We start from the raw sequence: 27,364 nt of genomic DNA on the forward strand, positions 1-27,364 counted from the left end.
TATCCAGTAGGTAGAGACGAGTAGGTAGGCGAACAGGTCAAACACAAACAACATTCCAATCAAGCAATATATCCAAAGGGGCAATCCAAGGGACGTGAACAAGATAACAGGCAGAATCGTGATCAAACAGAATACTCACAAGGAAAACACTTGGTAAGGCAGGTTAACTGGCAATACTTCGCAGTGAAGTGACATGCTAGGATTTGTTAAATAGTCCCAAACAGGAAATGACTGTAGAAGCAGAGGGAGTGGTGAATAGTCAATTCTCCAGTGAGGGCTCCCTCTGCTGGCATGGCGTTACAGAATCCCCCTCCCTAGGAGTGCCTCCTGGCTCTCGGCGCGGCCATCCCCGTGGTCGTGGTGCTAGTCGATCGGGTCTGGCTCGATGGAAGTCCTCTGTGAGAGACAGATCCAGAATGCCACTGGTGGCTACCCATGACCTCTAATCAGGTCCATAGCCCTCCCAGTCCACAATATATTATATTGGAGCTGACCCCCTCTCCTTCTGGAGTCCAGTAATTCCTTGACCGTGTTGGCCGGTGCTCCATCAATGTCCAATGGCGGTGGTGGCTCTTGAGCCTCATGATTGGGGTAAGCATCCGTGGGGACCGGTTTCAGCAGTGAGACATGGAAGGAGGGAGAGTTACGGTAGTTAACAGGAAGTTCTAATTGGAACGTGACTTCATTGATTCTTTGTAGAATTTTGAAAGGGCCAACGTACCTTGGGCTGAGATTCCTGCTTGGTAGCCGCAACTTGAGATCCTGTGTTGAGAGCCAAACCCTTTGTCCTGGTTGATAGGATGGATGTGGGCGACGTCGCTTGTTAGCCAGGAGTTCCTGTACTCTGACAGCTTGTTGTAGGCAGACGTGAGCACTGTCCCACACCCTCTCGCTCTGACGAATCCAGTCATCCACAGCGGGGACTGATGACGGTTCGCCAGACCATGGGAACAGAGGGGGTTGGTATCCGAGGAAACACTGGAAAGGGGTTAGGCCTGTCAGTTAATTTTGTGCATACTCTGCCCATGGGAGGAATTCTGACCATCGATGCTGTTCTCTGCTGCAATAGGACCGTAGGTATCTGCCTAGTTCCTGATTCAGGTGTTCCACCTGACCATTGGCTTGGGGATGATAACCAGAAGTGAGACTGACGTTGATATCCAGCGGTTTGCAGAATGCTCTCCATACTTGGGATGCAAACTGGGTACCTCTGTCACTGACTATATCCTCCAGGATTCCATAGTTCCTGAACACGTGGTGGAACATAGCCTGTACCATCTCAATGGTGGTGGGGAGTCCTTTCAAGGGGACTAACCGGCAGGACTTGGAGAATCTGTCAATAATAACAAGGATTGCCGTGAAACCTTGGGACAGCAGTAAGTCAGAAACAAAGTCTATTGAGAGATGAGACCAGGGACGTTTTGGAATGGGCAGAGGTTGCAGGAGTCCAGAGGGTAATTGCTTGGGGGTCTTAAATTGAGCACAAACCTCACAAGCTTTGACATGATTAATGACGCCTTTGGACATTGAAGGCCACCAGAATGAGTTACGTACTAAGTGTAGAGTGCGGGAGATACCTGGGTTGCCAGAGCTGACTGAGAAGTGGACCCACTGAATGGCTCTGGGGCGCAGACTTTGTGGAACGTAAAGGAGGTTAGGAGGGCAATTGGTAGGAGCCGGTTCTTGGATCTGTTCCCATTTGATTTCCTCCATAATATCCCAAGTTATTAGGGGCAATGATTACTGATGGAGGAAATGTATTCGGGGTTTTTGTTGTCCATTAGGAGATCATACTGCCTCGATAGAGCATCTGCCTTACTGTTTTTTATTCCTGGGCGATAAGTTACTGAGAATTGGAAGCGTGTGAAGAAGAGGGACCATCGAGCTTGGCGAGGCGAGGGTTGAGTCATTTTGCACTTTTAATGTACTCTAGGTTTTTATGATCTGTAATCACCTGGAAGGGGTGGACTGTTCCCTCGAGCCAGTGCCTCCATTGCTCTATTGCTGCTTTCATAGACAGGAGTTCCTTATTCCCCACATCAAAGTTTTGTTCAGCTGCCGTTAACTTTCTGGAAAAGAATGCATAAGGGTACAGTTTACCCGGTTGTCCATGGCGCTGGGAGAGTACGGCTCCAATGCCTGAGTCCTATGACTTCAAGGTTAGATTATTGTAATGCTTTATTGGGTGGTTGTTCTGCACGCTTAGTAAACAAACTACAGCTAGTCCAAAATGCAGCAGCAAGAGTTCCTACTAGAACCAGGAAGTATGACCATATTAGCCCGGTCCTGTCATCGCTGCACTGGCTCCCTATCAAACATCGTATAGATTTTAAAATATTGCTTATTACTTATAAAGCCCTGAATGGTTTAGCACCTCAGTATTTGAATGAGCTCCTTTTACATTATACTCCTCTACGTCCGCTACGTTCTCAAAACTCAGGCAATTTGATAATACCTAGAATATCAAAATCAACTGCGGGCGGCACATCCTTTTCCTATTTGGTGCCTAAACTCTGGAATAACCTACCTAACATTGTTCGGGAGGCAGACACACTCTTGCAGTTTAAATCTAGATTAAAGACCCATCTCTTTAACCTGGCTTACACATAACATACTAATATGCTTTTAATATCCAAATCCGTTAAAGGATTTTCAGGCTGCATTAATTAGGTAAACCGGAACCGGAAACACTTCACATAACACCCTAAGTACTTGCTACATCATTAGAAGAATGGCATCTACACTAATATTTGACTGTTTCTCTCTTGTTCCAAGGTCACCGTGGCCACCAGATCCATTCTGTATCCAGAAAAGAGGGTCACTGCAGTCACATGATGGTCGATCAGCACCTAGAAAGGACCTCTACTGCCCTGAAAGACAGTGGAGACCAGGACAACTAGAGCCCCAGATACAGATCCCCTGTAAAGACCTCGTCTCAGAGGACCACCAGGACAAGACCACAGGAAACAGATGAATCTTCTGCACAATCTGACTCTGCTGCAGCCTGGAATTGAACTACTGGTTTCGTCTGGTCAGAGGAGAACTGGCCCCCGAACTGAGCCTGGTTTCTCCCAAGGTTTTTTCTCTATTCTGTCACCGATGGAGTTTTGGTTACTTGCCGCTGTCGCCTCTGGCTTGCTTAGTTGGGGTCACTACAGCGATATCATTGACTTGATTGCAAATAAATGCACAGACACTATTAAAACTGAACAGAGATGACATAACTGAATTAAATGATGAACTGCCTTTAACTATCATTTTGCATTATTGAGACACTGTTTTCCAAATGAATGTTGTTCAGTGCTATGACGCAATGTATTTTGTTTAAAGTGCTTTATAAATAAAGGTGATTGATTGATTGATTGATTGATTGATTGGCAGTCTTGGTACTCGAGGGACTTTCAACACTGGTGATACAGCAAGGTCGGGGAACTGACAAGAAACAGTGATTTTCACAAAAGGCTGACCACTTGGTCAACTCTCCCTGATGCCAGGACAGGACAGGGTCGTGAATGGACAGCCATGGGAATCCGAGGATGACTTCATGTTTAGGAGAGTTAACGACATAGAAAGATATGGACTCCTGGTGAAATAACCCCACTTGCAAGGTGGGGAATCGATCATTGCTGTTAATGAGATGGATAGCTCTTCAGTTGTCAAGGTAAGGAGGATGTCTGAAGGATTGATTATTAGGTATAGACAAGTGTTCCATATTTACCAGAATGGGTTTCAGGGCCTTTTGTGGACATCTCTGGCAACGATGGTCTGGTTCACGGCAGTAGAAACAGAGACGTAAATGGCATCACCGTGCTCGTTCACTTTCAGAAAGTTTGGTATAGTTGACTTTCATGGGTTCTTCGGGTGTTATGGTTTTATTTACAGTCGTGGTAACAGGCGGTATTTCCTTCATATACTTGAGTCTGTCTCATCAAATTATCCATCCAAATTGCAAGTGTGACGAAGTCAGTAAACTATTAATTCTCTCCTTTACATACAAGCTCTGCCTGGAGATCCATGTTGAGGCTTCTCTGGAATACGGCTTTCAGGGAAATGTCATTCCACCCACTCTGAGCAGCAAGGGTGCGAAACAAGATGGTGTACTCGGCGGCTGTTCTGTATCCTTGTGACATTTGTAGAAGTTGACTTGATATATCCTTGCCCCCTACAGAATATTCAAACACTTCTTGAAGTTGTTGCAGGAAATAGTCAAAGGATCGTCTGAATCTCATGTCAGTATCCCAAACAGCTGCAGCCCAGTCAGTCGCCCTCCCAGACAACAGGGACATCATGACAGCACATTTCTTTTCGTCAGAATTAAACTTGTCCTCCTGATTGTCTGATTGTCTGACTGGATGTAGCTCGTCAAGTGCTCGTTGACTGCTTGAAGTTTACTCAACTGATCTTGGTACCCCTTTAAGATTTCACTTTGATAAGCGAACGCCGCTTGCATTTTAGAAACTTCCGCTGGATTCAGTTGAGGTGAAGTATTCTGTAACGAAGAGGCTGAGGCAGAATGTGAATCCATTTGCAGGAGTTTATTAAAGAAAGATCATACAGTCAGAGTCGTGTTACCAGGCAATGTGTCAATACCGTAAGGGCAGTCCGATTTTTCAACATACACAGGGGTTATCCAGTAGGCAGAGACGAGTAGGCAGGTGAACAGGTCAAACATAAACATCAGTCCAATCAAGCAATATATCCAAAGGGGCACTCCAAGAGACGTGAACGAGATAACAGACAGAATCGTGATTAAACAGGCAGTCAGAATACTCACAAGGAAAATGCTCGGTTGGGCAGGTTAACTCACAACACTTCGCAGTGAAGTGACATGCTAGAATATGTTAAATAGTCCCAAACAAGAAATGACTGTAGAAGTAGAGGGAGTGGTGAACAGTCAATACTCCGGTGAGGGCTCCCCTCTGCTGGCATGGCGTTACAAACACCATGGTCGTTTAACCAACTTTTGGTGATTTTGGCAGTGTGGGCAGGTCCAAATCCTGCTGGAAAAAGAAATCAGCATCTTCAAAAAGCTGGTCAGCAGAAGGAAGCTTGAAGTGCTCCAAAATTTCTTGATAAACGGGTGTAGTGACCATTGTGTCAAAAAACACAATGGACCAACACCAGCAGATGACATTGCACCCCAAATCATCACAGAATGTAGAAACTTAACACTGGACTTCAAGCGACTTGGTCGATGAGCTTCTCCATCCTTCCTCTAGGACCTTGGTTTCTAAATGAAATATAAAACTTGCTCTCATCTGAAAAGAGGACTTTGGACCACTGGGCGCAACAGTTCAGTTCTTCTTCTCCTTAGCCCAGGTAAGCCCATGCCTCTGATGTTGTCTGTGGTTCACCAAATTCCTTGACACTTCTGTGTGTGGTTCTTGATGCCTTTACCCCAGCCTCAGTCCATTCCTTGTGAAGATTTTGCTTTGAAAATTTTCATAAGGCTGCAGTTCTTTTGGCTGGTTGTGCATCTTTTTCTTCCACAATTTTTCCTTCCACTCAACTTTCTGTTAACATGCTTGAACAACCAGCTTCTTTGGCAATTAATGTTTGTGGCTTACCCTCCTTGTGAAAGGTGCCAATGATTGTCTTCAGGACAACTGTCAGATCAGTATTCTTCCTCATGATTGTGTAGCCTAGTGAACCAAACTGAGAAACCATTTTGAAGGCTTAGGAAACCTTTGCAGGTGATTTGAGTTGATTAGCTGATTGACATGTCACCATATTCTAATTTGTTGAGATTGAATTGGTGGGTTTTTGTTAAATGTGAGCCAAAATCACCACAATTAAAAGATCCAAAGTCTTAAACTACTTCAATAGCTTATTTAATACACAAGTTTCACAATTTGAGTTGAATTACTGAAATAAATGAACTTTTCCATGACATGCTAATTTATTGAGATGCACCTCTATTTTTTTCATTTGTAAAAAATAAATGAAATAATTGTAAAAACAAAACAAACAAAAAAGCCAGAAATATTTAAATATTAATAAAAGTACATCATTGAAAAAACTGTAAATAGCTCAAGATACATATTTATTTGAATTTGTATTTAAAAATAATAATAATAGTAATAAAAAATGTGCATCTCCTGAACAATGCCCGGAATCTATTGGTATTCTACATTTATTAATTACTAGACCGTTTGTTCTATAAAATATTCCTATTTATACTTATCGACAGTAAAAATAATTAATTTAGCCATATAAAATGTTGTGTATTACATGGACAAAATGAATTGGTGCAAACGTATATTTAGACTTCAGCCACAGTTTTGCTTTATTTTAAATGTGGACTGCAGTCACTGAAAAAACAGCTACACAGAAACACAACAAGGATGGATAACTTTTAATAAAGTTTCTAAATGATACAGAGACATTATTAGCAGATATTAGACAACATTATACAATAAAACTACATAATGTATTATTTTGTAGAATCACCTGTTAGATTTCAATGTAAGCCATGTTCATGTCCACTAGGGGGCAGACAAACTCATAAATAGTAAATGGATTCAGGCATCCCCACCTGTTAGTAAAAAGGTATGGAGGTAAGGGTCCTCCGTTTGGTATCGAGTAACTAAACTAGTCCCGTGCAGACGGTGCAGAATTCATCCATTTTTTATTAATTATCAGGTTGTCACTGTGACAAGTAAACTGTAAACTGTTGTGTCGGGTAACCAAAAATATGCTTTAAGTGGTGAATTGAAATTGGTTCAGCAATTTAAAGATTGGTCATTTAAATTACAGTAGCAAAGCTTTTTTTTTGTTTTTTGTTTTTTTAAGTGACAGGGACTGTGATTGACTGAGACTCTCACTGACTGAGTTATATAGATGCTCAGTAATTACAGTCTGTCAGTCCCCAGAAAGCTATAAATTCAAGCTGTGTCAATATACAGTATAAGCAGAAAACTGACTTTAAGAATAGTGTTTTTCTCTGAAATGGAATACAGAAATTTTAAGGGAGTGGCTTTAACCGATTCATATCAATAGGCCTATGTTTTTGCATCACTATTAGATAATTACTTTTATTATTTCAAATAATGTTCTCAGTTTGAGATCTGATGGGTATAAAAAAATCTGAAAACTTTAAATAATTTTGCAGATATCCAATTACAGTATCCATGTTTCGTCACTAAAGGTTTTCTTTATATATATATATATATATATATATATATATATATATATATATATATATATATAATTTATTTATTTTATTTTTATTTTTTTATTTTTTTCGGCTAATATTGTTGGATGTATTCAGAAAATGGCTTTTGTGGATAGGTTTTCACCCAAATAGCCTGTTTCTGTTCTATAGACTTTGGTTCCAGAGCTAATTCAACCAAGATGTGAGAGGGAAACCTGTGATCTAATACAGATCTAATGACTAAGTTTACAAGAAAACACATTTATTCCATAATACAATATATTATTGGTATATTGTTGAGTCATTTGAATGTGAAATGGCTGTAAACTGTACAAAGGCACTTCAGATGTCCTTAATAACTGCAAAATTACAGTTTCATAAAAAATAAGATGTCTAAGAAATAACATAGGCGGTGACTAAGGATAATCTGAGTTCATACATTTCAACTATTTTTCAGGTGCTATATGCCATTAGTTATAAAATTATTATTCAGGGTGAGACAATTTGTGTGTGTGTGTGTGTGTGTGTGTGTGTGTGTTGTTTTGTAGTTGTTTTAATGTTTGTGGAAAGTGAACAGGTTCTCATTAACTCCTTATGCCCTGCCTGTGTGTGTTGCTCTGAATGAAAGGCTCGTTCTGATTGGCCGTCTGAACAGTGGCAGGGCTGATAAACCCCCAGGCTTCCCTGCTGTTCCACATCACTCTGCTTTACTCTGTGTGTGTATACGTGTTTTTATATATGTGTTTGAAACAAACAGAAAGCGTGTAAGGACCTACGCGAGAGAGGACTCTTCTGTTTGCCTGACACTGTAAGTACAATGAAAGCAATTAGAGGAAAAAGAGAGATATTATGAGCGTAACAATCGTTGAGGTTTTAGAACACAGTCCAGGTACAAGGTCCAAATAGAGGACTATTATGGGATTTTGTAACTGCTAAAGTGGATTGTCTTTACTTTCTTTTTCTACATTTGATTTCATATTAAAATATATAGATTTATTATTGTTATATTGAGTAAAAAAGATAAAATAAAATAAAAACACAAAGTCACTGTAACAAGTCAAATGTCAGCAGACTTTAGCTTTTAATCTATTTTTACAGCACCTGCTTCAGTACAATGTGACATGTCATAAAGATATCATATCTTGATAAACCATATGCTTTCGGAGGCTTTTCGAATTAAAATCTGACTGATAATAGTCATATAATACTTTATATGGATTTTATTCCATAAAATTCTCATTAGGAACATTAGGACAATAATTGATTCATTAAATGCTTTATTTATCATTTGCTGGTTTGTATGTATTGAGAAGCTTTCCTAATATGCCTATCCTAATTCTATATTAAAAGTGTTTACAAAGTACAAAAATACATTACATTTTGCAGGTTATTAATATGTTCATGCTTTGTCCTTAGATACTAAATCTATGTTTGCTTGTTTGTGAGCATGTGTAAAGATTAACAAGTCTTATAGTACTTACTGGTACGTGATCAAAAAGCCCAGTTACCTTCTAGATGAGTCATCACACACACACACACACACACGCACACACACACACACACACACACACACACACCTCCAAACTGACACACACACACATCTCAATCCATTTGTATTATGTGGATTAGTGTGAAGAGATAACAGGCATACAAATAATTAGTAGTAGCCACTGTCACCAACCCTGCTGACAAAGCTCGTTTAGAACAATGATTTGATTGGTACAGTCTCTTTTTAATACATTTGCTCTAACAAATTCTAACTTAAGGTCAGATTTACCTAGTACATGTGTCCTGTGAGGAGAATCAGTGCAATTAATTAAATCAGTAGAATAAATGTGAATTAGCTGTACCAGTATATTAATAACACTTTTGATGGTAAAGTTCATGTCAATGATAAACTATCATTTGTTAATTTTTAAAGTATGTATTTGGCAACCTGTGATGTTTTTATCAGCAGAATATTGTTACTGTGGTGAGGTGACATACAGTTTTTGTATTCATTTTCAAATTTTTTTTTTAAAAACAATAAAAAATACAAAAGCATAAATACCATAATAACAATAATAATAATAATGAATTTAAATGAAACAGAAAATATTTAAATTAATAATAAAAAAAGCTAATTCAACATATTAATTAAACTTTAATAGTATTATGTAGTACTAAAATAATAATTATATGCTGTGGTATTATCTGTTTATTATTCTTTGAGAATTCTTAAAATAAAAAAATTAAAAAAACAAATAATCACTGACAGTAATGTATGGTTGAGTATTTTCTACAATTACATTTCGTGTCCTGAACATGTGGCCTCTGGCTGTTATTTTCCTGTTAAGATACTGAGAGTCATGTTGACCCTGAAAACACTCATAACACTAATATAATTACACCTCTCTTTTTTAAAAACGTACATCGGTTTGTCTTTTATTCTCCACACTGAGAGATTCTACATCTGTTTCAGTCAAAAACATGGATGCTGCAGAGTTCCGGAGACGTGGGAAGGAGATGGTGGACTATGTGGCCGATTATATAGAGAACATTGAGAAGAGACAGGTTTACCCTGATGTGGAACCTGGATATCTCAGGTCACTGATTCCAGAGGAAGCCCCGCAGGAGGCAGAGAGCTATGAGGATGTGGTCAAAGACATAGAGAGGGTGATCATGCCAGGGGTGAGTCAGTGCTGACCAGCTATGATACAATTCCTTTACTTTACTGTCATTACATACAGTGGATTTCAGATCTCAGATCTTGTGTGAAAAGATTTTTAATGACTTGAGCTCTATGAAATCTATTTTTGAATGATAATATATAAAATATATAATACAAAATGTATAAATAAACTACTCAATACATTATATAAATTTATTAAATCTGCATTTATTTTACAGTGTACAGTAGCTGAATATACAGTATTGTAGTATGGCTTTATGTTCACTAACACTTTAGTAGTTAACTTTTTGCTTATTAGTATGCATATTACTAGCATATTGGCGGTTTATTACTTTTTTATTAGAATGTATTAATGCTTTATTCTGCATGACTATATTTTAGATCCATTAATCCTACCCCATACCTAAACTTAACAGCTACCTAAATATTTATAAGCAGTAAATAAAGAGTTTATTGAGGTAAAAGTTTTAGTTGATAGTTAATAGTGAGAATTGGTCCACAAACTAAACAGAAAACACATTTGGTGACTTTATCACAAGACTTTCTGGTTATAGACAGTAGAGCTCTTGTGAAATCTAGTTGAATCTGTCTTTTTAATCTTTGTCTTTGATGGTTTACATTTATTATAGTAATTTAGAAAAAAAAAATTCTATAAAGCAAGCTTTTGTTAGAATGTATCTTATGTTGTGTATATTGCACGTAATGATATTATGCCAATAATTTAAACTGCAAGCAGTTAACTGATATGATTATGTGGTTATACATTATTTCAAGGATGATGTAACATCAAGGCAAATATTCATAAATTTGTATGATTTATCTTGTGCAGATAAAGATACTTTGTTTTACTAACAGGTGACCACATCAAGAGACCCTCAAGGTTTTCTCTCATCAGAAATATTCAAAGTCCACCTTTTGAGGGTTTGAGAAGCTGATAGTTAGGAAATGAATCATTAAACTCTGACCTGGAGTCAGAGAAAATCCTCCCCCACCCCTTCATTGCTTAGCTCAGAGGAAAAAACAAACACTTTAATTCAGTTGAAGGTGTTAACCTTCCCACTGTGTCCAATTAGATAAATTTTCCCTTTCAGAAGTCTTGTTTTAATGGTTGTTTAAAAGTGTGAGCTTGGGCTAATGAATGACTCACGATAGGAAAATCCTTCAAGAGAGACACAGACACACAGTGCCTCAAGCTCTCTCCTCTGCTAAACACAAAGATTATTTTTATTTAGCCTTCATAATTTAATCTAACCTTTAAAAGCCAAAAAAAACCTGATGTCACTATTACTGAAGTCATAATCCCTGTTCAAAAGAGCAAAGCTGAACAAAAATAGAACAACGAAGCTAAATCTGACAGATCACAGTTCATAGTCTTAGGTGGCTCTTTTGCTTGAAAATTGTGTATTACTGTAGAAAATGGTTTTAAGTGCTTTTGGTGTTTTTCATGAACAATGAAGACAAATTTTAATTGAATGTTTCTATATGTTTCAGGTAACACACTGGCACAGCCCATACTTTTATGCATACTTTCCTACTGCCCACTCTTTTCCTGCAATGCTGGCTGATATGCTGTGTGGGGCCATTGGCTGCATTGGATTCTCTTGGGTATGTCTCTCTCTCTGTCTGTCTCTGAACATACCTATCTATCCATCTAATAAGCCATCTGTCTGTCCAGATTTTGAACCATCTATTCATTTATCCATCCTTCTATTTAGGTACCTGATAGTCTGTTTGTCCATCCAACCACCCATCCATTAATTTAGAAACCTGTCTGTCTGTCCATTTTTTGCATTTATCCATTTAGTTCTCTGTCTGTCCATCAATCATCCACCAGTCTGCTTTTCCATCATCCATTCAGCATGCTTCTGTTTTCCTTCTATCCATTCATCCAACCATATGATTTTCCATTTATCCATTCGTTTATCAATCCAAGATTCATCTGCATTTCCATCCATACATCATTCATCTGCCATCTGTCTATCCATCCATCAAGTTAGCCACCTGTCAGTCTGTTAATTATACATCTATCTGCTTTTCCATCCATCCATTTAGCAACCTATCTGACTGTTAATTCTGCATCTATCTACTTTCCCATCCATCCATTTAGCCACCTGTTGGTATGTTATTTCTGCATCCGTCTGCTTTTGCATCCATCCACCATCCATGACAACTGAAGAGCTCATCTTGCATACGAATTCGAGATTTTATTTATCAATAAATACATTTATTTATTTCTGTAGGCAGCGAGTCCTGCCTGTACAGAGCTGGAGACAGTGATGCTGGACTGGCTGGGGAAGATGCTGAAGTTACCAGAGGATTTCTTAGCTGGTACAGAGGGCAGAGGGGGAGGGGTCATCCAGGTAATATAATAAGGAAAATATTTTATCTGCTAGTATTTCAAGTTTAAATAGAGATTTACATGGTATTACTTATACAGCGTTTTCAACCAAGTGTAGATCTAAATTTGAATTTTAGATGCTTTCTTACATGTTCTAGCTGCTGCAAATTTAAAGGGTTCATATGATGCGATTTCAATTTTTCCTTTCTCTTTGGAGTTTTACAAGCTCTTGGTGCATAAAAAAGATCTGTAAAGTTGCAAAGACCGAAGTCTCAAATTAAAGAAGATATTCTTTATCAAATTTAAGACTCTGCCACGCCCCCCTAAAACAGCTCATTCAAACACACCTCCACATGTTTACCTCACAATGTGGAATTATTTGCAAAATGCCTCCCGAATGTACACGCAAAGAAAGAAGGTGTGGCTTCAGTAACCTCAGTTAAGTGTTGAAGCAGCCATGTCAGGGAGATGCTGTGTGTTTCTAGGTGAAGGCAAAATCCCTTTTTTTGGCCTTCCGAAAGTAGATGCATTTAGGAATATTTATAGAGCCACACAGATGGGAAATCAAAAATGACCTGTATTACAGTGTATGATGTAGCTGTCCATCAGGCTTCTTAATTAAGGAGCAAGCATCTCCGCATCTCCGAATCACAACCTGTAAGTATGATTATGAAGTTATGTGTTTGTTTTCTCCCGAGCGTCTTATCAGTATGTCGCAATAGCACTATATGTTAATGCTAACCCATTGTTTACCGTGAAGTTGTGTGCTCAGTTTGGTTATGTACGTGCTTATGTTAGTTGACCAATCAGAACGCAGTATGCTACCGAAAGGTGGGGTTTAAGGAAACTGAATCTTTTGAACAGCTTTGGGGATCTCTGAGAATTGAGATAATTTTAAAATGATATTTTGACAAAATGACAATGTTTTTTAACCTTGCATGGATTTAAACCTGTTGTACAGGACTTATAAATGGAAGCTTAGAATTTTCATGTTACTGGCTCTTTAAGATTACTTATAACAGAACAGCAACTCATTTTATGGATGACCGTTTCATGAAACTAGGAGATAGGAGGTAATTCTGACTTTGCTTCGACAATCATCTTGGTTATGTATGGTAACCCTCGTTCCCTGAAAGACTTCAATAAACAAATCTACTTAAAGTGCAAACTAAAAGAGCCACTGTACACTGGCATGCAACTATTGCATCCAGCTGCTTATCACAGCGTGAGTATAATAAGGCAGCAGGTGCAATGGATAACAGGTTTTTGCTGAGGAGCCGAGCCGGTGTCCCTGCCCACTCAGTGGTGTTACAGCAACCATGGTGACAGGACATGACATCTCCGTTCCCTCCTTCAGGGAACGAGGGTTACCATACGTAACTGAGATGTTCCCTTTCAGTTGGTCACTCTCGACATCACATTGGTGACTGATGAATAGGGGTCCCTATCAAAGCACCATGGGTGGTGCATTTTCCAGTGCCCTGTGCGAGCTGCATCCCCATTTGGTGTAGGCCGGGGCTCAGAACAAGTAGTTCCACTCACAATTGTCAAAGCACTAGCTCACTGAGTGAGATTGGATAACACTGGGAAAATGTGCCTGTTTCACTTGGAAAAGGAAGGCTTTGGAAGCCATATCCTTCCCTAAGGAGTTTTGTAATGGGAGTGAGAATCACCTTGTCGGTTGATGTATGCAATGGTCGCTGTGTTGTCCATGTGGACCAGCACATGGTTGCCTCATAAGTGCCCTTTGAGACCGGTTCAAGGCAGGGCTCTCTGCTAACCACTCTAGGCAACTGATGTGCCAACACAGCTGCGGACCTGTCCAAACCCCTGAGACTGCATGCCCCGTTGTACGTGGTCCCCCAGCAAGTGGTGGAGGTATCTGTGTAAACCACAGCATGCCTGGAGATCTATTCTAGGGGCACCCCTACCTGGAGGATTGTAAGATCTGACCACATGGGTTAAGTCTTGGCAACAGGCCAGTGTAACTCGGACCCGGTGAGTGCCACATTTCCATGCCCACCTTGGAACTCGGCCATAAAACCAGTACTGGAGCGGTCTCATATGTAACAGGCCAAGCGGTGTAAGTGCCGCTGCAGCCGACATATGCCCCAGGATTCCTGAAAGTGTTTCAGTGGGAACGCTGTCCTGCCCTTGAGTAGTGTATTCAAGCAGGCTAGCACCGACTGTGCACCTTCCACTGTGCTGTCTGTTTGACCATATCCATTTCCATACAATGAAAAGAGATCTTCTGCATCAAGAGTTTGCTCTTTTCCCAGTTGACCCTAAGAACCAACAGGCTGAGGTGCCAGAGCACCAAGTCCCTGTGTTCGCACCGCTGAAATAAGTAAAAGAATAACAGCTAGAATATGCCAATCATCAAAATAGTTAAGGAAGTAAACACCTAACTCTCTGAGGGGACCCAGAGCCACCTCCCGGAACTTCGTGAAGACTAGGGAAACAGGGACAGACCGAATGTTGCGTGTGACAGAAACAGGATGTAAATGCAAGGCGTATTTATTGATAAACAGCACAAGAGTCAGTTAAAGATGAAGTATCACAGGAAACACAGGCGGGCGGGCGGGCGGGCGGGCGGGCGGGCGGGCGGACACAAGGCTGGTGGAATGGTGACGCAGGGACTTCGGTGGACAACAGATGGTGGTGCTCAGTCCAGTGATGATCCCTCAAATCCCGGTGCGTGAAATATCTTTGTGACGGTGCTCGGTAATCCAGTGCTGAGTGAAGATCCAGGAACAAACGACGACAACAAGGAAACTCCAGCAGGAATTAAAGACACGGGAACAGGTACGGGAGCACACCTGGGAGAAACAATGATCTGACAACATGAAACACAGGTTACTGAACTTAAAAAGGGAACAAACAATTGAAACCAGCTGGCGCTGCTGCTCATCGCTGATCAGTGACCACGGCCACAGACACACACACAACAGCACGCTAGACGAGAGAGAGAGAGTGAATTCATGAACAGTGACAGTACCCCCTCCCCTAAGAACGCCTCCTGGCGTTCCCTGGCGGACTTACCTGACGATTGTAATCACCGATCAGAGAGTGATCCAGAATGTCTCTAGCAGGAACCCAACTTCTCTCCTCCGGACCGTAACCCTCCCAGTCCACCAGGTACTGAAATCCGCGTCTCCTCCTTCTCGAGTCCAGAATGCGACTAACCAAATAAGCAGGGTTCCCCATCTACGAGACGCGGCGGGGGAGGAACTGGGACAGGCGGATTAATAGGTGCCCAAAACACGGGTTTAATCTTTGATACATGGAAGGCGGGATGAATTCTCCTGTACGTAGGAGGAAGTTTGAGGCAGACTGCCACCGGACTAATGATCTTGGTGACAGGAAACGGGCCAATGAATTTGGGAGCAAGCTTATTAGAGATGGAACGGTAACAAAATCTAGCGCGATGTGGGACCAGGGTCTCGAAGGGACTGACAGCGGTTGGAGTAACCCATCAGGGGGTCGGTTGGACGTCTTACCAGTGGCACAAACAGAGCAAGCCAAAACAAAACTATGGATGTCACGAGCCATGGGCAATCGGGCAGAGGCGTAACCCCTTCTAAGGCCTTCATGACCTTCAATTCGACCTCCCATCTGAGAGTGGATACCACTAATGTCTCGGGTAAAATACACTCAGGAGTGGACGGGAGTTCGGAATGGTCAAAAATACGAGATAAAGAATCGGGTTTGATGTTTTTGGAACCCGGGCGGTACGAAAGAGAAAAGTCAAAACGACTGAAAAAAGTGCCCACCGAGCCTGCCTAAAGTTGAGTCTTTTAGCAGTTCTAATGTATTCTAGGTTCTTGTGATCGGTCCAAATGATAAAAGGTACCCCTGACCCTTCTAACCAGTGCCGCCATTCCTCCAGTGCTAACTTGACTTGATGGATCAGGGGCAACGAGGATGGGAGCCGAAACGAAGCGGCTCTTAAGTTTGGCAAATACAGCTTCCACTGTATCGGACCACCTGAACGTCGTTCTGGGGGAGGTCAAGGCGGTCAGAGGAGCGACTAGTTGGTTGAAGTTACGAATAAAACGTAGATAAAAATTGGTGAATCCCAGAAACCTCTGTAGGGCCTTACGGGAATCTGGACTTGGCCAATCTATCACAGCCTTAACCTTGTCAGGATCCATACACACTCCCTCAGACGAGACGATGTACCCTAAAAAGGGGACGGACTGTGCATGAAAAACGCATTTCTCCGCCTTGACAAAAAGCCCATTCTCTAGCAACCTCTGAAGCACTCGTCTGATGTGCTGAACGTGTTCCTGGGGAGAAGAGGAAAAGATCAATATGTCATCCAGGTAAACATATATGAATTGATCAACCATATCTCTCAGCACATCATTGACAAGTGCTTGGAAGACTGCAGGCGAGTTGGATTGCCCGAAGGGCATAACAAAGTATTCAAACTGCCCTCTGGGGGTATTAAATGCGGTCTTCCATTCATCTCCCTTCCTTATGTGAACCAAATGATAAGCGTTACGTAAATCCAATTTTGTGAAGATGGATGCTCCCTGCAATCGTTCGAAAGCTGAAGACATCAACGGCAAAGGATAAGTATTCTTTACTGTGATGTTGTTCAACACTCGATAGTCAATGCACAGTCGCAGAGACCCATCCTTCTTCCCCCGCTGGAGATGAGGAACGTCTAATGAATTTGGATGCTAGAGAATCAGAAATATATTTCTCCATAGCCTCCCTCTCTGGAACAGAAAGTGAATATAATTTGCCCTTAGGCGGAGACTCACCTGGTACTAAGTCTATGGCACAGTCATAGGGACGATGTGGAGGGAGAGAAGCAGCACGAGACTTACTGAACACTTCTCTCAGGTCTTGGTACTCTTCGGGCACGTTAGATAAATTCACTGTCTCCTCCTGAAAAACAGACACAGGTACAGATGAACACGCAGACACTAAATATGACTCATGACAAGTATTACTCCACACAGATACAGAATGGTGCCCCCAATAGACTCTAGGATTGTGCTGAGTGAACCAAGGATGACCAAGAACGATAGGTGCCAGGGGAGAGTTCATGAGGAGGAATGTTATAGTCTCGGTGTGGTTGCCAGACATGAAGAGGGTAATGGGTTCAGTGGCATGTGAAATACTGGGAAGCTGTTGTCCATTTAGAGCATTGACAGTTATCTTGTACGTGAGGGGGCTGGTAGGAATGTTGAGGTGGTGAGCCAGTTCTAAATCCATAAAATTACCTTCTGCCCCCGAATCCGATAAGCCCTGGGTGTCATGAGTGTTGGTTGCCCACCTTAGTCTTACCGGAAGGAGAGTAGATGATGATGGTGAGGATGAGGTCTTCTCGGTGGAGATCCCACCCGATAGTAGCCTCATAGTTACTACCAGGCTTGATCTTTTAACGGGCATGAGTTGATGAAGTGGCCCACCCTCCCGCAGTAAAGGCACAGTCTTTTGGATCTCCGCCATTCCTTTGCCTCCCGTGAAAGCCGAGCTCTACCCACCTGCATGGACTCCGGTTCGTATGGGGGACTGACCGTATCCAGGTACTCCGAACGTCTGGTCTCCATGCCGCGAACTGGATGGTCTTGTTGGAAATGGCCCATTCTGCTCAGCATCCACTCGAAGTGCTAATTTGATAAGTCCATTGAGACTAGTGGGAAGGTCCAGCATATAAATTTCCCTCTGAATACGGTCAGCCAACCCATGAAGGAATCTGTCCCACTGCGCCTCCTCGTTCCATCAGCACTCTGCAGCCAGGGTGCAGAACTGGATGGAATATTCCGACACTGAACCGTGACCTTGTCACTAGCGTCAGCACAAACGCCACCTTGGATCGCTCTTGGTTAAACGTCTGAGGCTGTAATGCAAAGCGCATAGAACATCGGGTCAGAAAAGCTCTGCAAAATTCTAGTTCACCTGAATAACCTTCTGGTGTCGGCAGTCTCGGTTCTCGCCGCGGCTGCGGCTCTGGAAGAGGGGGCGGAGTTGGCGGTGTGGTTGGCACAGTGGAAACTCGTAGCTGTTGTATCTGCTGGGTGAGCTCGGACACCTGCGTCACAAGCACTTGGACCGCCCTCCCTGTGAGAGAGATGTACTCCTCTTGGGTGTCCATTCTAGCGATGCTTCGAGACGCAAACTCGTCCCACGTGGTAACGCCTGCTACATCCATAATTGGTCAGATCGTTCTGTTACGTATGACAGAAACAGGATGTATATCCAAGCGTATTTATTGATAAACAGCACAAGAGTCAGATAAAGATGAAGTATCACAGGAAACACAGGCGGGCGGACACAAAGCTGGTGGAATGGTGACGCAGGGACTTCTGTGGACAACAGATGGTGGTGCTCAGTCCAGTGATGATCCCTCGAATCCCGGTGCGTGAAATATCCTCCTGACGGTGCTCGGTAATCCAGTGCTGAGTGAAGATCCAGGAACAAACGACGACAACAAGAAGACTCCAGGAAGGAACTAAAGACACGGGAACAGGTACGGGAGCACACCGGGGAGAAACAACAATCTGACAACATGAAACACAGGTTACTGAACTTATAAAGGGAACAAACAATTGAAACCAGCTGGCGCAGCTGATCATCGCTGATCAGTGACCACGCCCACAGACACACACACAACAGCACGCTAGACGAGAGAGAGAAAGTGAATTCATGAACCGTGACACTGAAGGGCAGAACTCTATACTGATATGCACGGCCCTAGAACGCGAACCGCAGAAATGGTCTGTGGCACGGAAGGATAAACACATGAAAGTTATGTGTCCTTCAGGTTGATCACTGCTAGGCGGGACCAATGGAACGACAGCTTTACCCACAACGGAGATAGAAAAAATCTCATCAAGATTTCCAGATTCTCCACCGGACCCTCCTCCTGGGAGGGAGAGGTGCCTTCACCATCCCCCAAAAGCAGCTTCCTCTCTCTCTGGGTCACCCGTCCTGGGGGCTCTTGCTCTTCCATTCACCACCAGGTTTGACAGGTGGGTTGGCCTGCTTACTCCCAGCTCCATGGCACCACTTGCTAGAGGCAATTGCAGATGTGGCGCAGGAGCAGGGATGGACACTGCGACCAGTGGACGGATGGAGGCAGCAGCTGCCCACCTTGCAGAAAGTTGGACAGAACTGCTGGGCCAGGTTCTCAACTGTGTCGCAGAAGAGGTCAGTCTGGGACAAAGGGGCATTACGGAATCAACCTTTGTCTGCATCCCTCATATGAACCAAAAACAGACAGAGATTGCACTCTTGGACCACAAGTGTGGACATCTCACAACCCAGAGAACTTGCAGTGACTTTCATCGCTAGGAGAGCGAGGTCAGCAGCAGTTCAGAGCTCTTTCAGAATTTTCTGGATCATGACCGCCCTCATGCAGGTTCTTCAGTGCATTGGTCTATCGAAGTGAAATCCCAATTTGTTGGTCACTGACTTGACTTCAAGAGTGACTGACTAAAAGGGAGCTGGAGCTTCTGAATCAGTTACTGTAAGTATGTTTTATTATTGGTTTAAGTATTTGCTATTGACTGTTCAAATGCAGAGTTTTGCAAATCATGTGTGTGTGTCTACGTGTGTGAGAGAGAGAGCGAGAAAGAGAGAGAGAGAGAGAGAGAGAGAGACGGTTATATTACAATGGAGTCAGTGGTCTTAACCATCTGTGGCTTGTGTACTGCAAACACATAAGAGATTTGTCACGGTGTTTGTCACTATACTACTCTCTCTCTCTCTCTCTCTCTCTCTCTCTCTCTCTATATATATATATATATATATATATATATATATATATATATATATGGCTGTCACTTTTAGTTCGAAAATCGATTGCACAATCGATCGGACCAACCAAAAATAGTTTCGAAAATGAAAATAGGGAATCGATTTTAACCAAATATGCACACAATTCATTTTAAAATAAATAAACAATTAAAAAATATACATGTAACAAAATTCACAAACAAGCAGAAAAAGAAAATAAAGAATTCCGAAAGTGCAGTATGCCTTGCGAAAGCTAGACAGAAAATACACGCCTATAAGACCCATTGACGTCGAAAGCGACACCTTATGCTGTGATCACACCAAAAGCGAATAGAGCGTCTGGCACTAATGATTTCAATGTTAAGTTAATGTAAAGACACGTTTACATGCGTCTGGAGGTCTCGCGGCATGATAGATGCGAATTCGCCTCATTTGCGCATCTAGTTACAGGAGAGTTATTTATCGACTTGTTTTCCTGTCCAATAAATTTGTAATGGCCCTAGCCTTTTTGCGCATGCCTCCCTAGTGTCGCCTAGACTAAGTGTCGGTTACATTCAATAAAAATTAAAAAAACACACACGGCCTGTTCTCAGCAGTCCCCTCTGCATATATATTTTTTTCGAAAATGTTGCACTCCTGTTGCTGTTTGTTATTCTGCACAAACTTAATGCCAATAAATAATAAATATTGCTGACTTGTGCGTCTCCAGCGCTCTCTTTACGTTCGTCTGTTATTTGACATTGAAAAAGGAAACGTCTTTTTTTAGACATGGAAAATCGATTTTACAATCAATTCAATGAACACTTATGTCTTAAAAATCGAAAATGATTTTTCCACAAAAGTGACAGCTCTACCCACCACTAATATATATATATATATATATATATATATATATATATATATATATAGGCTTAAAGCAAAATATTCAAAATCTGAGATGGATTGGATTGTTTTTAGATAACATCGAAATACTTGTTCTCGAGCTATTAGAATATCTAAATCTGTGTATTATAAAAGGCAGTTCTCCAGTTGTTATTCAAATTCAAGAACTTATTTGAGTAAAGTAAAAGAACTAGAAAACAAACATCTGTTACCACAGGGACCTGTTTAACTTAATAAAGAAGATGAAGTTACAGACAAGGCAAAAGTAACAGATCTTTTAGAGAAAGTAATTTTTTTGAGAATCATGTTCCTAGACAGTATATTAATAAAACAAGACATATAAGAAACATTCAAACTATTTGACCTTTTAGTTTTTGTCTAAAACCAGTTAATAAGTTACAGGTCTGGCATGAATTACATAAACTTAACTCAAAAAAGCCTGCTGGTTTAAGATGCTTTAGATTCTATCATTTTTTTTAAAGTAGATTCATCAATTATAGCTAACCCCTTCACATGTACACTCACCTAAAGGATTATTAGGAACACCTGTTCAATTTTTCATTAATGCAATTATCTAATCAGCAAATCACATGGCAGTTGCTTCAATGTATTTAGGGGTGTTGTCCTGATCAAGACAATCTCCTAAACTCCAAACTGAATGACAGAATGAGAAAGAAAGGTGATTTAAGCAATTTTGAGCATGGCATGGTTGTTGGTGCCAGACGAGCCGGCCTGAGTATTTAACAATCTGCTCAGTTACTGAGTGCGGTGGGGTTGGCGCAGTGGATAAGACACATGCCTCTGGTGTGAGACGCCAATGTGTCCCTGAGCAAGACACTTAACCCCTAGCTGCTCCAGAGGCGTGCGACCTCTGACATATATAGCAATTGTAAGTCGCTTTGGATAAAAGTTTCAGCTAAATGAATAAATGTACTGGGATTTTCATGCACAACCATTTCTAGGGTTTACAAAGAATGGTGTGAAAAGGGAAAAACATCCAGTATGCGGCAGTCTTGTGGGTGAAAATGCCTTGTTGATGCTAGAGGCTAAAGGCCAGAGGACAATGGGCCGACTGATATAAGCTGATAAAAGAGCAACTTTGACTGAAATAACCACTCGTTACAACCGAGGTATGCAGCAAAGCATTTGTGAAGCCACAACATGCACAACCTTGAGGCGGATGGGCTACAACAGCAAAGACCCCACTGGGTAACACTCATCTCCACTACAAATAGTAAAAAGAGGCTACAATTTGCACAAGCTCAACAAAATTGAACAGTTGAAGACTGGAAAAATGTTGCCTGGTCTGATGAGTCTCGATTTCTGTTGAGACATTCAGATGGTAGAGTCAGAATTTGATGTAAACAGAATGAGAACATGGATCCATCATGCCTTGCAAGTGTTTGGGTTTCTTAAAGGGTTAGTTCACCCAGGTAGTAAAATTATGTAATTAATAACTTACCCTCATGTTGTTCCAAACCCGTAAGACCTCCGTTTATCTTTGGAACACAGTTTAAGATATTTTAGGTTTAGTCCGAGAGCTCTCAGTCCCTCCGTTGAAGCTGTGTGTATGGTACACTGTCCGTGTCCAGAAAGGTAAGAAAAACATCATCAAAGTAGTCCATGTGACATCAGAGGGTCCGTTAGAATGTTTTGAAGCATCGAAAATACATTTTGGTCCAAAAATAGCAAAAACAACGACTTCATTCAGCATTGTCTTCTCTTCCATGTCTGTTGTGAGAGAGAGTTCAAAACAAAGCAGTGTGGATTTCCGGTTCGCGAATGAATCCTTCAGTTCACCAAATCAAACTGAATCGTTTTAAACGGTTCGCATCTGTAATATGCATTAATCCACAAATGACTTAAGCTGTTAACTTTTTTTAATGTGACTGACACTCCCTCTGAGTTCAAACAAACCAATATCCTGGAGTAATGCATGCACGCAGATGAACACTGAGCCGAGCCAGATGACGAACAATAGACTTACTCATTCACGAGTCAAGAACCAGTTGCATCGGTTTTCAGATCACCAGTAGTTCTTTTGGACAGTTCGACTCAATAAACCGGTTGAAGAAAACGGTTCACCCGTTCTTTTGCGCTCAACATAACGGCACCATTTGCGATGATTGCCCTTGATTCAAGCCTTCGGTTTACCCGCACTCATAACACTAGCACAGAATCAGTTCAGTTTTCTAACTATTTATTTAAAAGATCCAATATGTAAAGATTCACCAACAATTATTGGAACCATAAACTATTAATAAAGAGGTCCCTCTGGTCTCTGTGTTAGCATCAACCCTGTTTCCAATCAACATTTATATTATTTCTCAGGTTATCAGTAGTCAAAAAACCTATATTTACCTATATGTGGATGATGTGTTTGGGATCATCATAATGTATGATGACATTTTAAACCAGATACAGGATAGTTTTAACAATATTCAAGATGTGACCTGACTCTAGTTTAAAAAAAAAGAACACAACAACCAAAAGTAATGTGGTTTGAAAAAAATAAAAATAAAGTCATCATAACTTTGGTTGGGGCGATTATTAAGGTAGTATCCTCTTATAAATATCTTGGAATCTGGCTTGATAGCTCCTTGACTTTTACTACCCACATAAGAAAGTTTAATCTAGACTTGGTTTCTTGTTTCAAAATTGATCTGTGTTTACCACGTCAGCCAAGATGTGTTATATCATGCAGCTTATGATTACTAATGCACCTTACAGTATTGCTCCTAATTGCAAATTATACTTCCTTTTGAATTGGATATCATTGCATACAAGACAAGAAATCCCCTGGTATATTTTTATTTACAAAGTTCTACTGGGCTTATTACCTGAATATCTTTAAAAGTTGCTGAAATCTCATTCTAATACTATACAACTAGATAATCTTATATAGTTCCTTGGCTAACCATAGGCACTTACTTTCTATGGTTAGCCGACTGAGATTTTATTTTTATTTTATGTGTGTAATGTATTGTAATGTATGTTTGTATGTTTCTCATGAGATATTAATTCTCCTGTCAGGCTATTATTGAAAACAAGAACTTGTTCTAAATTAATTTGCCTGGTTAAATAAAGGTTAAATAAATAAACTGAGGGACCATTAAGTGGGTCCATGTACTGCAGGGGGTCTATGGAGATGATAAGATATCATTATCATAAGATTATATATATATATATATATATATATATATATATATATATATATATATATATATATATAATATTTATTTATTTATTTATTTTAATATTCAAAATGTCTAACTACTGTAAGTGAATGCACATTAACCTTAATCATCTGTTGTTTTGAAAAATTTGATTCATTTTATTAACACACAAAAATTGTACAAAATTGCGGACATTTTAAAGCCCTTTAATGTCACCTGGGCAAACTTAATCCATGTTTACGGGCTATTTCTTTTGAACAATAACAAATATCAAACACATGTCCCACACAACAATTTGTTTGTCATTGATTTCTTCTCTAGGCCCTGCAAATTGTTATGTCCTGTAGAAATTGCCTTTTAAGACATTGACTACACATGAGAGGAGACAGTCAGGCGGGCGTGCGTTGAGAGCGGTCTGTGATCATTTTGTCACTATGGATGTAGCAGTTGAGCAGCTGTGACCATTTAGAGAGAGACACACGAAGCACAGCGTATGGAAAGCCCACTGATGACAGTTGGTTTGATGCTCTGTCATTAAGTCTGCTTTGGAGTGTGTGTGTCATCCTACTGAAGGTTATTTATTTTTCCTTTTTTTTTCTCTCTCACTATGACAACAGCATTATTTTCACCAATAGCGTGCACTAATGAGGAAGCTCGTGGGTTTTGTAAGCAATGTCTCTCAGCAAAAGTGGAAGTGGAACAGGTGGAAGTAGAAGATATTTATCAAAGTACAACTAAGTTTTCATGTTTTTGAGTATAATATTTTGTACATCAGGCTTTTTATGCCTCATATCAGGAAATGTAGATTTTATGCTCAAGGAAGAAAAAGGAGGGAAAACATATTTCAATCTTATTCAGAGGACTAAACTTAGCACTCATCTTGAAATACTACTAACAATATAAACAATATAAATATAAAACTTATTTTTACTTTAAACAAGTCTGTAACGATTTCCTAGCAAAACGTTTTGCAATGCACAGTGACCTGAGGGAGCATGTTTTAAGAATGAAAAAAGATTTCAATAAAGGTGACAGAACACTGTTGTTTTTTTTTTAGCAAAGTTTTAATCACGTTGATAATTTAGAGGCTTTAGAAATTTGCATATCAAATATGATACAGAAGGCTTCATAGGGTTAAAGAAGGTGAATATGGCATTCAATCAAATACGTTGGAATTGAAAACACAAGTGTGGCTACAGTTTTCCAGATTATCCCATAAAGTAAACTGAATCATTAGTAATCAGGACGTGTCGGGCTTATGAAGGGAAATCAAATACAGCTCGTGCCTTACAATGAGCAGAGGTGATCTGTATTGAGGGGTTTTCGAGTGGAAGTCTTCTCATTCACTCATTGTGGACACACAAAAGCGCTGGAGAGCTGATGAAAATTCATCACTGCTGCATTTACAATTACAATTAAGATTGTTTCACTGCTTTTGAATTTCAAGTGTCAGGTATGAATAAATATATTATGTTGTTTGTTTGTGCAGGGCACTGCCAGTGAAGCCACTCTCATAGCTCTTCTTGCTGCTCGTTCCAAAATCATCAAACTGATCCAGGCTGACCATCCTGACCGATCTGAGACAGACATTATATCCAAACTTGTTGCCTATTCATCTGATCAGGTAAATCAACAATACTGGATGAAAGACTGCTGCAGGGGTATATTTAGTCTAGACTAATGACCTGCAAGATAATACGCACAGGCACTGTGACAATGGCGTCATGTCCATCTGTAAGTAAGAATGAATTTCTGTTAGTGGGGATGATTAGCAAGAATTCTTTTTGAATGAAAATGTCAAACAAAGTGAAAGGGTCATGCAGTAGGATAATGGTGAAGAGCCACTTGTTTATGAATGTGCTTACAACATATGTGTGTCTAACAGGAAAACATGAATATTTGGTTATGTTTTTTTAAAACAATCAGAATCAGAATTTGTTTTATTCGCCAGGTGTGTGCAAACACACATGAAATTTGTTGTGTGTGTTTTTAGGGTGCTCCTAGTACATACAGTACATACAGGCATGCATATATACATATACATCTGACATGAGGACAGAAAAAAAACATTTAAATAGTAATACTTAACAATAAATAATAATAATGTGTATGAAATGAATCTGAAACAGTAGGTTTGTGTATAGATTTGTGAACTATTTACTCTATATACAACTGTTTAAGTCAAGTCACCTTTATTTATAAAGCACTTTTATCGATACAGATTGTAACAATTCTTTTCTATTTAATGCTGTTCAGTTGCTTTGTGTCAATAAACCAAAAAGGCAGTTCATAATTGAATTCAATGATGTCATCATCCAGCTCAGTTCAGTTTAAATAGTATCTGTGCAATCAAGTCAACAAAATCGCTGGAAATTCAGTGTCCCCAACAGAGCAAGCCAGAGGTGACAGTGGCAAGGAACCATTACTTTGGTCTTTAATGATGTCACAAGCCTTTCTTTACTCCGGAGGTGCACAAGTCCTGAAGACTGGGCAGGTGCACACCAATGATCCTTTCTGCTGTCCTAACAGTCCGTTGCAGTCTTCTCATATCTGATTTGCTGGCTGACCAAAATCAGACAGTTATATGTGTAATTTGTGCCTGTGTTAGTTTGAATATTTTCAGCTGATGAAGGAAGTACATCCCACTTAAGGTCCATAGTGATGGTTGTGCCCAGGAACCTGAAATACTCCACTGTGCTCTTCATGATGGTGAGAAGGGGAAGAGCAGAGGGGTTTCTCCTAAAGTCTACTATCATCTCCACAGTTTTGAGCATGTTCAGCTCCAGGTTGTTGTGACTGCACCAGACAGCCAGTTGCTCAACCTCTTGTCTGTATGGAGTCTGATCGGAGTCCTGGATGAGGCAGATGACTGTAGTGTTATCTACAAACTTCAGGAGTTTGACAGAGGGGTCTTTGGAGGAGCAGTCTTTTGTGTAGAGGGAGAAGAGCAGTGGGGAAAGAACAAAGCCCTAGGGAAGCTCCAGTGGTGATGGTGCAGGTGTTGGATGCAAGTTTTCCCAGCCTCACTGGCTGTCCCTTTGTCAGGAAGCTGTTGATCCACTGACAGATGGAGGTGGGTACAGAGATCTGTGTCAGTTTATTCTGAAGAGTGTCTGGGATGATGGTGTTTAAAGGGGAGCTGAACTCCACAAACAAGATCCTTGCATAAGTCCTTGGTTTGTCCAGATGTTGGAAGATGTAGTGCAATCTTTTATTGACTTTATCATCCACAGACCTGTTAACTCGGTAAGCAAACTGCAGGGGATCCAGGAAGGGTCCAGTAATTTCCTTCCAGCAGGCCAACAACATTCTCTCAAATGACTTCATGACCGCAGATAATAAAGCAACAGGTCTGTAGTCATTAAGTCTTGTGATTTTTGATTTATTGG

The 27,364-nt window shown here is 40.7% G+C and overlaps 1 protein-coding gene across 1 annotated transcript in view; it reads left to right on the forward strand.

Moving 5' to 3' along the window:
* Positions 1 to 7,814: 7,814 nt before the first annotated feature.
* Positions 7,815 to 27,364, forward strand: part of LOC127974302 (aromatic-L-amino-acid decarboxylase) — a 34,335-nt gene continuing 14,785 nt past the window's right edge. Inside the window, exons 1-5 of the mRNA XM_052577482.1 lie at positions 7,815 to 7,961; positions 9,615 to 9,823; positions 11,316 to 11,429; positions 12,065 to 12,184; positions 25,465 to 25,599. Of these exons, the coding sequence (XP_052433442.1) occupies positions 9,623 to 9,823; positions 11,316 to 11,429; positions 12,065 to 12,184; positions 25,465 to 25,599 (570 nt within the window). The 5' untranslated portion in view covers positions 7,815 to 7,961; positions 9,615 to 9,622. The remainder of the gene's footprint in view (positions 7,962 to 9,614; positions 9,824 to 11,315; positions 11,430 to 12,064; positions 12,185 to 25,464; positions 25,600 to 27,364) is intronic.

Source organism: Carassius gibelio, chromosome B16 (assembly GCF_023724105.1).
Source record: "Carassius gibelio isolate Cgi1373 ecotype wild population from Czech Republic chromosome B16, carGib1.2-hapl.c, whole genome shotgun sequence".
Classification (NCBI taxonomy): domain Eukaryota; kingdom Metazoa; phylum Chordata; class Actinopteri; order Cypriniformes; family Cyprinidae; genus Carassius; species Carassius gibelio.